General features: G+C 39.5%; 1 protein-coding gene across 2 annotated transcripts in view; it reads right to left on the bottom strand.

Annotated features, from left to right (window-relative positions):
• The window catches only part of LOC102404061 (spermatid perinuclear RNA binding protein), a 142,867-nt gene that overhangs the window by 13,820 nt on the left and 115,849 nt on the right, over positions 1-13,198 (bottom strand). For both annotated transcript variants that reach the window (XM_025261647.3, XM_025261646.2), the window contains exons 13-15: positions 8,118-8,276; positions 2,944-3,078; positions 2,595-2,735 (exon numbers count right to left, since the gene is read on the bottom strand). In XM_025261647.3, coding sequence (XP_025117432.2) covers positions 2,595-2,735; positions 2,944-3,078; positions 8,118-8,276 — 435 coding nt within the window. The remainder of the gene's footprint in view (positions 1-2,594; positions 2,736-2,943; positions 3,079-8,117; positions 8,277-13,198) is intronic.

Here is a 13,198-nt window from a genome sequence, read left to right on the forward strand (position 1 = left end):
TGCAGAAGGAAATGGCAATCCACTCCAGTATTCTTGCCTGAAGAATCCCATGGACAGAGGCTCATGGAGGGCTGTAGTCCATGGGGTTGCAGAGTTGGACACGACTGAGCGACTAACACACACACAGAAGTATGCAGATAAAGTGTTCTTATCACTTGAAGGTTATCCAGAAACAGTTCATTTTCTACACACACATTTCAGCAGTCAGATTACATCCAAAGTTATTTTAGGCCTAATTAAAAGTAATTACAGACACCTGATATCTAGGTTCAAGATCTACTGAATTCTCTTCAACAAACCAAAAAACACAGCAAACCTCCTACAATTAGCTATGAACCTGAGTTAGGTTTAAAAAGAAAGAGGTGGGGAAGATTAAGACAGGAAGACCAAAGATGTGAATGCCAGTCCCTGCTCTAAGTAGCTGAGACCTCAGGAAGAAGATTCCTCTGGCAGCGGGGATGGGGGCTGTGGGGTGGGGGTGGGTGGGGGTGGGTGTGTGTGTATATGGGTATGGGTGGGTGGGTGTGTGTGTGTGATCTCTGAAGTCCCTTCTTGCTCTAAAATGCCACAGGACTCTGGTAAAGTCGCAGAATTTCTTTGGCAGTCTCCCCTCTAATTGTAAAATGGGGATTATGACATCTACTTTGTTTTCCTTACTGCAGAGTAGAAAGAGCAACTGCGAAAACAGATATAAAACTGAAAAGTAGACAAGGAGTAACACTATACAGGAATGCAAAAACATTTCTTTCGGAAATTGAAATTTTAAGAAATAAGAAAACATCTAGATTTAAATTAAATATTGTTTACTTTTTAATATAATAATGCAACAAAAACTCAAGCTCGGGAAACTTAAGAAACTAGTAACATTCCCTGCTATAACCAAGCTTCAGGGAAGGAGGTTCAGAGCCTCAAAAGCGTTGCAGAGCAAGTCAGCAGCACTACACACAGTTTAAACAGTCAGTGCATACACCCATTTATCTCTCACTGAAAAATCCCCAGCTTTTTTCCTCCTAGGATAGCCTCTATTGCTAGTATGACTGAATAGAAGACAGCTTCAAGGTCAAATGTATCATGAACAGAGAACAGCCATCTTCCTTTCTGGCTGAAAAGAAAAATCCAACCCACAAATCCAAAATAGACTGCTTCTTGGCTGTCAAGCACATTGAACACATGAGTTTTATATCTTCTAGTATGGAAAATTTCTAAAAATGAGTGAACTTCATGCAGACTTTTTTTTAAACACAGCTTAGTCAAATGCAGTCAGGAATTAGCAATCTGGTGGCAGCACAGTGACTCCACACAAATCAAACTCCTGTCTCCTAGAACCAAATCTAACTACCTAATAAGTTATCTGCACACAGGCTTTATAAACACTAAAATTAAGTGACCATATACAAGATGTATGCACAAGAAGAACACACCAAAACAAACAAGGTCACAATTATCTTTCTACTAATTTAGAACATCTTATAAAAGATTTTCAAAAAAGAAAATCCATTTATCCTTTCTCTACACATGTACCAATACAACTTAAATGCTTTATTTGTATTTCATCTCAGTAATAATTTTGTTTATATTTTGAATTCTAGAATATAAGCAGTGTTTATTATAGTAAATACAAAAAATGTAAATGAACACAAAACATATTTCTAAGATGGATATCATATACAATAGGAGTATGCCCACAGTCTTGGGAACAAGAAAAATCAGGTTTCAAGGGAAACCATTACTGTCAGCTGTGTTACTACAAGCAGTGTCAATGCGTTCAAAGTGTTCTATTGTGATCTATTCTACCCTGTTAACAATGGACTTTGCATATGCATACTTAACACAGAATCTTAAATAATCTATGCTTCCTTCTACTGGTCTAAAGATTTTTACTTGACTTTTCCCTATCACGTAATATATTCAGATATTATTATACCAGTATTCTCCACCAGAGAGAGAATGTGTCTTATATTTAGTTACATATCTTTTCCCCTCACAATCATGCACATAGTGTATGTCTAGAAAATATTTTTGAATATGTAAATGAATGCATGGGAGAATCTGTTATTCAAAAGCGTGCAATTAGGAAGCCATCTTTTCTTACTGCAATCCTTGCTACAATCCTGGGCTTTCCGTAGCTCTGACATTTCCAGTGTCAGTAACGAACAAAAGCAACACAGGGTCAATTTCTACTGTGCTGCCCTCAAAGAAACCCCAAAATAAACAATGTAAAAGGACAAAACTGGAAAGGAAAGAAAACAACTGCGGGCTGGGATGAGAATAAGCCCAACACTCTTGGCAGCTTCCCTAAACAAACGCAGGATCTCATTAGAGTCGCAGCCCTTCAACACTGCTTCATCAAGAGGACTTGAAGCCCCAAATATTTAAAGCCAACGGTCTCCTTTTAACATAGGATTTGCCTGAAAGACCACAAAACAGGGGACCAGTAATCATATTTCTATTATGCATGATCAACCCAACAGAAAAAGTTGCCAAGTCCAAGCAAGAAAAATAAATAACTTCAGAAAAATCTCAAGTGGCACAAGGACATGAAAGGAGATTTCACTCTGGTGGTATCTTTCCAAGGTTTAATGCTTATCTCATACCTGAGGGATAATCTTCTTTTTCTTATTATTTGCTGCATTGGGTCCAGAAAACAGCTTCTCCAGGGCAGCTAAGGCTGCACTTGCCTTTGCCACTTTCTTATTGGGACCTGCACCTCTGAATTTTTGTCCATCCACTTCTACCTAAAATCAAGAACAACACTCTGCAGTTATCCCATGCAATTCCTCTGTGTAGTTTTAATTTAAATGTATCATAACACAGAAAACAAAAACACCAAAAGTCAAATAGTGCCATAAGAACTGACTGAGTCTAACTCTTTTTAAAAGTAAGCTCAGAACAACCTATGTCTTTGAGGGGGAAAGTAAGGTTGGCTTGTATCTAGGTACATACCTCCATCACAAAGCGTTTGTCATGGCTTCCACCAGTCTCCGAGATGAGTTCGTACTTGAGACCTCTTCTTTTTTCATTGAGCTCCATTACAGGATTTTTGCCACTTGCTGTGAGGATAGGGCCCTGAGTTCTTACCTAAAAGGAGGTTCAATCAAGGAAGATTTTAAAGTATTAGATTTCTTATTAATACAAGTATACTATACTGAAAAAGAGGCTCAAAAATTATACTTTAAAGCATTGGGGAGCTAGGATGCATTATTACTTCTATGTATGAATGACAAAACATCTCTAAAGGGACAGAAATCCTACATACAGTGAACACTGCAGGAAGTCATCTTGCCAGCCTGTCATGGAAGCAAGGAGGTCTCCACAAAGCAGGATGCTAGAGCAGTGGAGCCTGGCCATTACCTGACACTCCAGGCTCTGATCTAGTGTGTTCAAGATCTAAGAACAAAACTATAAATGACTGACAGTGTAGGTAGAAGAGTAAAGATTCACATTCAATGTTTTTTACCTTTAGGATAAGGTTTAAACAGCTCTCAATTTGGGAGATGGAAAAAAATATGCCTACACACCTCTCAGTCTCTAAAGAGATTTGAGGGAACCAACAGTAAAAACAGCAGGCTACAGACTATGAATTCTGAAATTTAAAAATAATAAAAGCAGTCATTCCCTGCCCTCAAGGATCTAGAGTACAGTGGGAGGGACTGATCTAATCACTATGAAATAATGAACACTATAAAGCAGGTGCATGTTATGGAAACACAGTACAAGTAATTATTTTCTAGGGCAAACAGGATAGTTTTCCTAGAAGTGACATACAAAACTGATCTTAAAAGGTAAGTAGTACCAGGCCATGATAAGGAGGAAACCTAGAAGAAGGGCATTCTGGACGGAAGAAACAGCCATGCAAAAGCCCAAGAGAAGGAAAGAATATTTGGGAAATGTAAATAAATTCTATTTGGCTATATTAAGGGAGTGAGGAGACAAAAGCAGAACCAGATTAGAAACACCCTTGATGTAGCCAAGCCATAAAGGACTTCAAATGTCATGCAAATGAGCTTCAACCTTATTATGGACAACAGGGAGCCACTGGAGGATTTAAATCTGAAAAGCAGGGCCATTACTTTACTAACAAAGGTCCATATAGTCAAAGCTATGAGTTGGTTCATTTCGTATGCCCTTACTATCAACCACAGTACCAAGTACAGAACAGATGATAAATAAGTCTGTATTTACTAGTAAAATCTCTTTATCTTAAACTAATCCTCTTGGTGTATCAGTGAGATGTCTTTTTCTTATTTTATATTTGCCCTTCTTTAATATAGTGTATAATAATGACAAATCTAGATAGCGTATTAAAAAGCAGAGACGTCACTTTGCCCACAAAGGTCACATACAGTTTAGTTTATGGTTTTTCCAGTAGTCACATATGAAAGTGAGAGCTGGACCATAAAGAAGGCTGAGCATCGAAGAATTGATGCTTTCAAACTATGGTGTTGGAGAGGACTCTTGAGAGTCCGCTGGACAGCAAGGAGATCAAACTAATAAATCCTAAAGGAAATCAATCCTGAATATTCATTGGAAGGACTGATGCTGAGACTGAAAACCAATACTTTGGCCATCTGATGTGAAGAGCCAACTCACTGGAAAAGACCCTGATGCTGCGAAAGATAGAAGAGAGGAGGAGAAGGGGATGACAGAAGATGAGATGGTTGGACGGCATCACCTACTCAACGGATATGAGTCTGAACAAGCTCTGGGAGATGGTGAAGGACAGGAAAGCCTGGCATACTGCAGTCTATGGGGTCTCAAAGAGACAAAATCATGATTAAATTAGAAAACAACTCTAGGAGTGATGGAAAGAATTGACATAAAGATAAACTAGCAGTGAGGAAGAGAAGTAATTCATGTAAGAGTGCGAAGCTTAGGACTGAAAATCACAAAATACCACATAACTACAATTTTAGAAAGACCCAATGATTGAGCACTTTTTGAGGTTAGAGATCATGTCTATAATTCTGCCACAGTAATTGCTCAAGAAATGGTGAACAACAAGTATATATAATAGGATTTTAATGTATATAAACCTAACGGACAGCAAGATTCTCTTAAAATACTCTATGTTGATTCAATAAGGAGTTGATATTATCAAAGTGGAACGCTGGACAATTTTACAAGATAATGTTAATAAACATTCCTGGATCATTTTGTTAAAAACAACATTTCTTGAAGAATTTTAAATAATCTACATTTTTTTAAGTTTCAAGGCAAAATTCTGGTCTCCGTCTTTTAAAGGTAATGAGTAATTTCTGAAATTATTCTATGAGGTAATCACTCTCTGTTTTCAAACCTGAAATCACTTTTTAAAAATATTTAATTATTTTGTATTTGGCTGTACTGGATCTTAGTTGCGGCATGCAAGATCTAGTTCCCTGATCAGGGGTTGAACCCAGGCCCCCTGCAGTGGGAACGTGGAGTTTTAGCCACTGGACCAACAGGGAAGTCCCCTGAAATCACTTCTATAAAAATGAGTCAAGACAAAAATAAAAGTTCCATTACTACATTTTACGGAAGCAAAGCAAAGACGGATTCACTACCAGAACTTCCATATACTCTCTTGCTGCTGCTGCTACTGCTAAGTTGCGTCAGTCGTGTCCGACTCTGCAACCCCATAGACGGCAGCCCGCCAGGCTCCCCCGTCCCTGGGATTCTCCAGGCAAGAACACTGGAGTGGGTTGCCATTTCCTTCTCCAATGCAAGAAAGTGAAAAGTGGAAGTGAAGTCGCTCAGTCGTGTCCGACTCTTCGCAACCCCATGGACTGCAGCCCACCAGGCTCCTCTGTCCATGGGATTTTCCAGGCAAGAGTACTGGAGTGGGTCGCCAGTGCCTTCTCCGATATACTCTCCTAACTGCTGCTAATTCAGCCCACAGTGCTCTGCTCTCTTAATTTCCTTTGAACAGTCTGAACCTTATAATTAATGAGCTTTTTTTCTCTTAGTGAGCTTCCCAGGTGTGCTGTGGTAAAGTAAGTAAAGTCACTCAGTCGTGTCCGACTCTTTGCGACCCCGTGGACTGTAGCCCACCAGGCTCCTCCATCCATGGGATTCTCCAGGCAAGAATACTGGAGTGGGTTGCCATTTCCTTCTCCAGGGGATCTTCCTGACCCTGGGATCGAACCCAGGTCTCCTGCATTGCAGGCAGATGCTTTAAACTCTGAGCCACCAGGGAAGCTGTGGTAAAGAACCCACCTACAAATGCAGGGGGCATAAGACACTTGGGTTCAATCCCTGGGTAAGGAAGATCCCCTGGAAGAGGGCATGGCAATCCATTCCAGTATTCTTGCTGGAGAATCCCATAACAGAGGAGTCTGATGGGCTACTGTCCGTGGGGCCACAAAGAGTCGGACACGAGTATTTATAACACTGCCAGCAAACCATCTTGGCCTGCCTGTGACAACCACTTATGAATGACTGGTCCTCTCCAAAGGCAGGTGCCAATCCACCACATCACAAGAGGAATCAGGAATGGCTTTCACAGGCCTCAGCCCTAATCAGTTCCCTCCATACAGGCCTACCTGGTACTTCTCAGACATCTACTCTCACAATTCCAGATCTCTGGTGGCCCAGATGGTAAAGAATCTGCATGCTGTGCAGGAGATCGGGAGACCTGGGTTCGATCCCTGGGTCGGGAAGATCCCCTGTAGAAGGGAATGGCTACCCACTCTAGTATTCTTACCTAGAGAATTCCATGGACAGAGGAGCCTGGCAGGCTACAGTCCATGGGGGTCACAAAGAGTCGGACATCACTGAGTGACTAACATTTCCACTTTCCTTGTCCAAGAATGTCTTCTTTCCATCTCTTCCCCACAGAGCAAATTCCTCTTCATTATCTCAAATCAAGCTCATATATTACTCTGATTTTACATGTGTGTATGTTTCATTTTGCAATCATGGCTCTTATCACATTATATCATAATAATGAATATATTTTGCCCTTCTATCCTCAGAACACTTTAAGGCTCTGGACACAATTTTTGTAGCATCTAGTAATATGCAGACACTAAAAGGAGTTTAGTATCCTCCCTCATAGCTCAGTGGGTTAAGAATCTGCCTGAAAGGCAGGTAGGAGACCTGGGTTTGATTCCTAGGTCGGGACAACCCTCTGGAGAAGGAAATGGCAACCCACTCCAGTATTCTTGCCTGAGAATTCCATGAATAGAGAAGTCTGACAGGCTACAGTCCATGGGGTCTCAAGAGTTGGACACGACTTAGCGACTAAACCACCACCAAAAGGAGTTTAGTACTAAGTCCTTGATAAATATTCATTCTTACAAAAGAAATTTTAAAAAAATGTCATATAAGCTCTTGCTAAGTTAATTTTCCTTATGTAAAATGCCACAAGCAAGGGCCCCTTGAATTTCCAATTAAGCCATGTATCATTTCTACTTGGATTTTTGTAAAATTCTATTATCTGTGACAATGTGTCATAGGTCAGGACTACTCAAGAGTCTGAGGAACAGGCTATGCCCTCTTTAGGGCTGGACCAACTCAATGATGACCTGACCCCCACAGCTTAGAACAGATTTCAAATAATCCTAAATTTCCCTCATTAGCTTTTTTTTTAAGTTTACAAACATACATAAATACATTCATTCATTGATAGCCAAGCAGCTGGCAGGATCTTATTTCCCCTACCTGAGACCAAACCCAAGAGACTGAACCTAAGTCCCTGCAGTAGAAGCATGGGGTACTATCCACTGGACCAGGGAATTCCCTAGATCTTTTTGCTTTTCACGCTTCAGTTATTGTTGACATTCTTGATATACTGTAATTGTGAGATGCTGGACATGACTCCCATGGCCAGCAAAAGAGAAATGCTAGTTAAATTAGGATACATCCATACAGTACACAGTTAGGCTTACAAATATTTTTAGAGTTAAGTGAAAAAGCGAGATGTAAAACTGTATGAAAGTATCATTACCTTCATAAAAAAAATAACCAAAGAAAAAAGGCTGGATAGAAATAAACAAAAATATTAATAATGGCTGCCTCCTAAATACAAACACCTGTATATGCTTTTGATTATCTCATTGGTACTTCTCCAGACCTCTCAAATTTTTGACATTAAACATACATTACTTTTTTTCTAAGAAAAAAATATATAAGTATACCTCTAAGGTACTGGAGGTTTCAGTTGTAGAATTTCCAGTATTATTGCTTGAGTTTGAAGACACTGTTTCATTTTTGCCTTCGTTATCTGACTTTTCATCGGAACTCATACATTCAATATCTGCATCAAAGCCCGTTGGGTATCCCATTGCCTGCAGTACCTGTAAAAATTACATTAAGATTCAGTTTTATTCAAATACCAGACACCTCAGAGAATAGACGAAATACTAAGAACACCAGTTTCAAACCCAAAGCATTTGAATCCATGAAACGCATTGCAGGGAAAAGCAAGATGTTGCTTATCTACAAATCCTTGGTTAAACAAGCTTTACCTACCAGGGTATCACCACAAAAAAATGGAGGAAACCTCCTCAGAGTAATTAGGTTTAAATAACAGATAACAGAAATGCAAACCTGAGGCTACTCCGAGTTCACTTAATTTGGAGATGAGGACTTCTCTGATGGCACAGTGAATAAGAATCTGCCTGCCAGTGCGGGGGACATGAGTTCCAGTCGCGATCCAGGAAGATATCATATGCCAAGGAGCAACAAGGCCTGTGCACCACACCTACTGAGCCCGTGCACTGCAACCAATGAAGCCCACATTCCTGGATCCTGCGCTCCACGAGAGAAGCTACCCGCATGGGAAGCTTGCTTACTGAAATGAAGAGTAGCCCCCACTCACCACAACTAGAGAAAGTCCACGCAAAGCAATGAAGATGCTGTGCAACCAAAAATTAATAAAGTACATAAATAATTTGGAAATGAGAGATGGATAAATAGAATAGCCAAATTCAGCCAATGAGGTAGCAGTAATTAAAAGTAGGGTGGCACACTATGAAAAGTACACTGGGCTAGAAAGGAGAAGACCTGATGCTCTAACCCTCTTCTCCTCTGATCCTCAATTTTCTAATTTGCAAAACAGGAAGGCTGATTAATTGACCTAAGTTTTATGACTCAATGCAATAGAGAAAATTAGCACAGAAAGGAAATCAAGACATTTTCTTTACCTTGGAGCCAGTTTGCCTGTTAGTTACGAAATTACAGCTGTAGCTTCCTACTATCCATTCCTTTGGCTTCCATCTTAAAGCATAATCAAGACTTGAAAGAAAAGATTCAGTCCTTGGGTTCATCCTCTGCTGCTAAGTGAACCAGGAGCAAGTCTAGGCGTGTATCTCCATCCTGCCTGTCAAGGAGCAATTACTCTATGGCTCCCTCCCATGTTTATTCTTGTGTATTTCCATTCATGTTTGGCACTTCTCATCTTTTTTAAAATAGTTTTCCAAACAGTTTGTGTGCATGTGTGTGTTTGCAAGCCTTTTAAAACCTCCTTCCAGGTTAAACTGCTTTAGATGTTTGCAAAAGAATATGTTCATGAGCACTTTTTATAAGCCTCTTTCAAACAGGCTGACACTGAATTGTCAGTCACTGACTTAAAGGTCTGTACCAAAGTTAGGTTCCTAAAGATCCCTGTATTTGTCTAGGCTTTTGAGTATGTTTTAAGTTGCTTGAGTGTAAAAGCAATGGCATATTTCTTTATAACCTCAACTATACCTAATAGCTTTCTCAAAAACCTGTAATGGTCGCCACACAAATGAGAAAGAAGTCAAACAGCCTAGTCTTTATAAATGACGGCATCCTGTACAAAGGATTTTGATAACATACATGAAATTACGCTAAACAAAAAATGGGCAGAAATAGAATTCTAAACCAAGAGAACCTGAAATTAATTCACCCAGTTCATATGGAGAACTTGGCATTCTGTTGAACATTTCCAAATTGTAAATAAATTCTCTGTATTCAATGGGAGTAAGGCCAAGAATACTTTAACATCCTAAGTTCTAAAAGGACTCAAATAGTACTTCACACTAAGTATACTAACGTCACTTGGTTATATCCTCATCATTATTTGTAAAAAAAACACCTTCTCTACTGCCCAAGTCCTGCAAATACGCTCTCTCTGAGAAATTCCATCTCTGAAAGAGCAGTTACCAGTCTGGAATTAATACCAGGTTAACACAGGCTGCAAGTCAAAAGCCAAGAGTCCCAAAGAAATTTGATTTGTTTACTCCAATAAAAACTAAAGACATGCAGTTTCTCCAAATTTAATACAGATAGTTAAAAGAGAATAATGTAAATTATTTAACACCACTTCTCTCTGCCCTTTTTTCACATATCAGATTCATTTGTTTTTGTAGCAACATACTTCAATACATTTATAAAAATTTCATATAAATGGATGGATAATCTCAAAGGATATTGCAAATGTGCTTACAACACAGCACAACAAAAACATTTTCAAATTAAGTCGTATTTCTATGAACACATATTCTGAAATTATTAACTAGCATAAGCCACAAAAGTTAAAAAAAAAAAAAAAGTATGGAGTTCTTGGAACTACAGAACCAATTTGTTTGGAATCAGTATTAAGGTAAAAAAAAAACTGGTATACCAAAGAAAAGTGAGTTTCAAATGTCTGGCAAACAAATCAAACCTAATAAACAAATCAATTGAACTGAAAATCACAAGATAATCCCTGGAAGAAAGGTGAATAGAAAATCAAGGGTAATCACGCCTGTTCTCTTCTGGCAGGGGGTTAAGGCTGAGACGGCTGATACCCTCAAAGATGAGGGACCAAGAGTGAAAACGTTAAACACCCTCTCCATGGCTCTCCACTCAGGAGAAAGCCATACGCACAGGTTACACTGGTAGAGAACTGATGGCTCCAGAACTTCTGCAGAGGGGCTTTATTTCTTGCCCCCTTCACCTGATCTTTTGCCTACAATGACTAAGATTCTTTTGGTGGAATATAGCTGATTATGTCCATAACGATGTCTTTTGTGAGGGATTGTCAGGAAAAAGAGGAAGAAAGGGAAGATTGGCCAATAATCTTCATTACTTTAGGGTATGTGCTGCTAGGCAGCCAGGCTCCTTGAGCAAAGCTCCTTGAGCAAAACTGGTTTCTTCTTGTCTCATTTTGATTTCAGTGCTGTTCTTAACAGGTACAGAGGTCTACCAAGTTACCGAGTAAAGAATTCAAGGATTTTTATCTAGTGGGACCTACTTTTATAAACACGTTACATATAAAACACACTCCGAAATTCACTTATAACAGAATCTATAATGTGATATAACCTTTACAAGAAGGCAATTTGGCAATATATGCCTGACATTTAATAAGAAATCCTAATCCTTTGCTAAAGGCAAGGGAAAAAAGGAAAGATATATGCATTTGAATGCAAGTTCCAGAGAACAGCAAGGAGAGATAAGAAAGCCTTCCTCAGTGATCAATGCAAAGAAATAGAGGAAAACAACAGAATGAGAAAGACTAGAGATCTCTTCAAGAGAATTAGAGATACCAAGGGAACAATCATGCAAAGATGAGCACAATAAAGGACAGAAATTGTATGACCTAACAGAAGCAGAAGATATTAAGAAGAGGTGGCAAGAATACACAGAAGAACTATACAAAAAAGATCTTCATGACCCAGATAACCACAATGGTATCATCCCTCACCTAAAGCCAGACACCCTGGAAGGCGAAGTCAAGTGGGCCTTAGGAAACATCACTACAAACAAAACTAGTGGAGGTGATGCTATTTTAAATCCTAAAAGATGATGCTGTTAAAGTGCTGCACTCAATATGCCAGGAAATCTGGAAAACTCAGCAGTTGGCCACAGGACTAGAAAAGATCAGTTTTCATTCCAATCCCGAAGAAAGGCAATGTCAAAGAATGTTCAAACTACCATACAATTGCACTCATCTCACATGATAACAAAGTAATGTTCAAAATTCCCCAAGCCACGCTTCAACAGTACGTGAACCATGAACTTCTAGATGTTCAAGCTGGATTTTGAAAAGGCATAGGAAACAGAGATTAAATTGCCAATATCCACTGGATCATAGAAAAATAAGAGTTTCAGAAAAACATCTGCTTTATTGATCACGCAAAAGCCTTTGACTGTGTGGATCACAACAAACTGTGGAAAATTCTTCAAGAGATGGGAATGCCAGATCACTTTGTCTGCCTCCTGAGAAATCTGTATGCAGCTCAAGAAGCAACAGTTAGAACTGGACATGAAAAAACACACTGGTTCCAAATTGGGAAAGGAGTACGTCAAGGCTATATATTGTCACCCTGCTTATTTAACTTCTATGCCGAGTACATCATGCGAAATGGTAGGGTGGATGAAGCACAAGCTGTAATCAAGACTGCCGGGAGAAATATCAGTAACTTCAGATATGCAGATGACACCACACTTAATGCAGAAAGCAAAGAATAAAGAGTCTCTTGATGAAATTGAAAGAGGAGACTGAAAAGGTTGGCTTAAAGCTCAACATTCAGAAAACTAAGATCATGGCACCCAGTCCCATCATGTCACAGCAAACAGATGGGGAAACAATGGAAAACAGTGAGAGACTATTTTTTTGGGCTCCAAAATCACTGAAGATGGTGTCTGCAGCCATGAAATTAAGACACTTACTCCTTGAAAGAAAAGCTGTGACCAACCTAGACAGTATATTAAAAAGCAGAGGCATTACTTTACCAACAAAGGTCCGTCTAGTCAAAGCTATGGTTTTTCCAGTAGTCATTTATGGATGTGAGAGTTGGACTATAAAGAAAGCTGAGTGCCAGAGAATGGATGCTTTTGAACTGTGGTCTTGGAGAAGACTCTTGAGAGTCCCTTGGACTGCAAGGAGATCCAACCAGTCCATCCTAAAGGAAATCAGTCCTGAATATTCATTGGCAGGAATGATGCTGAAGCTGCAACTCCAATACTCTGGCCACCTGATGCAAAGAACCTACTCATTAGAAAAGACCCTGATGCTGGGAAAGATTGAAGGTGGGAGAAGAAGGGGACAACAGAAGATGAGATGATTGGATGGCATCACCAACAGATGGACATAAGTTTGAACAAGCTCCAGGAGTTGATGATGGACAGGGAAGCCTGGCGTGCTGCAGTCTACAGGGTCACAAAGAGTCAGACAGGACTGAGCTACTGAAGTGAATACATGTTTAATGAATTAACAGATCACTCAAATGTGCTTTCTTCTTCTTATTTATTTTTGGCTCTAATGGGT

The sequence above is a fragment of the Bubalus bubalis genome, chromosome 12 (genome assembly GCF_019923935.1).
Source record: "Bubalus bubalis isolate 160015118507 breed Murrah chromosome 12, NDDB_SH_1, whole genome shotgun sequence".
In the NCBI taxonomy this organism is placed as follows: domain Eukaryota; kingdom Metazoa; phylum Chordata; class Mammalia; order Artiodactyla; family Bovidae; genus Bubalus; species Bubalus bubalis.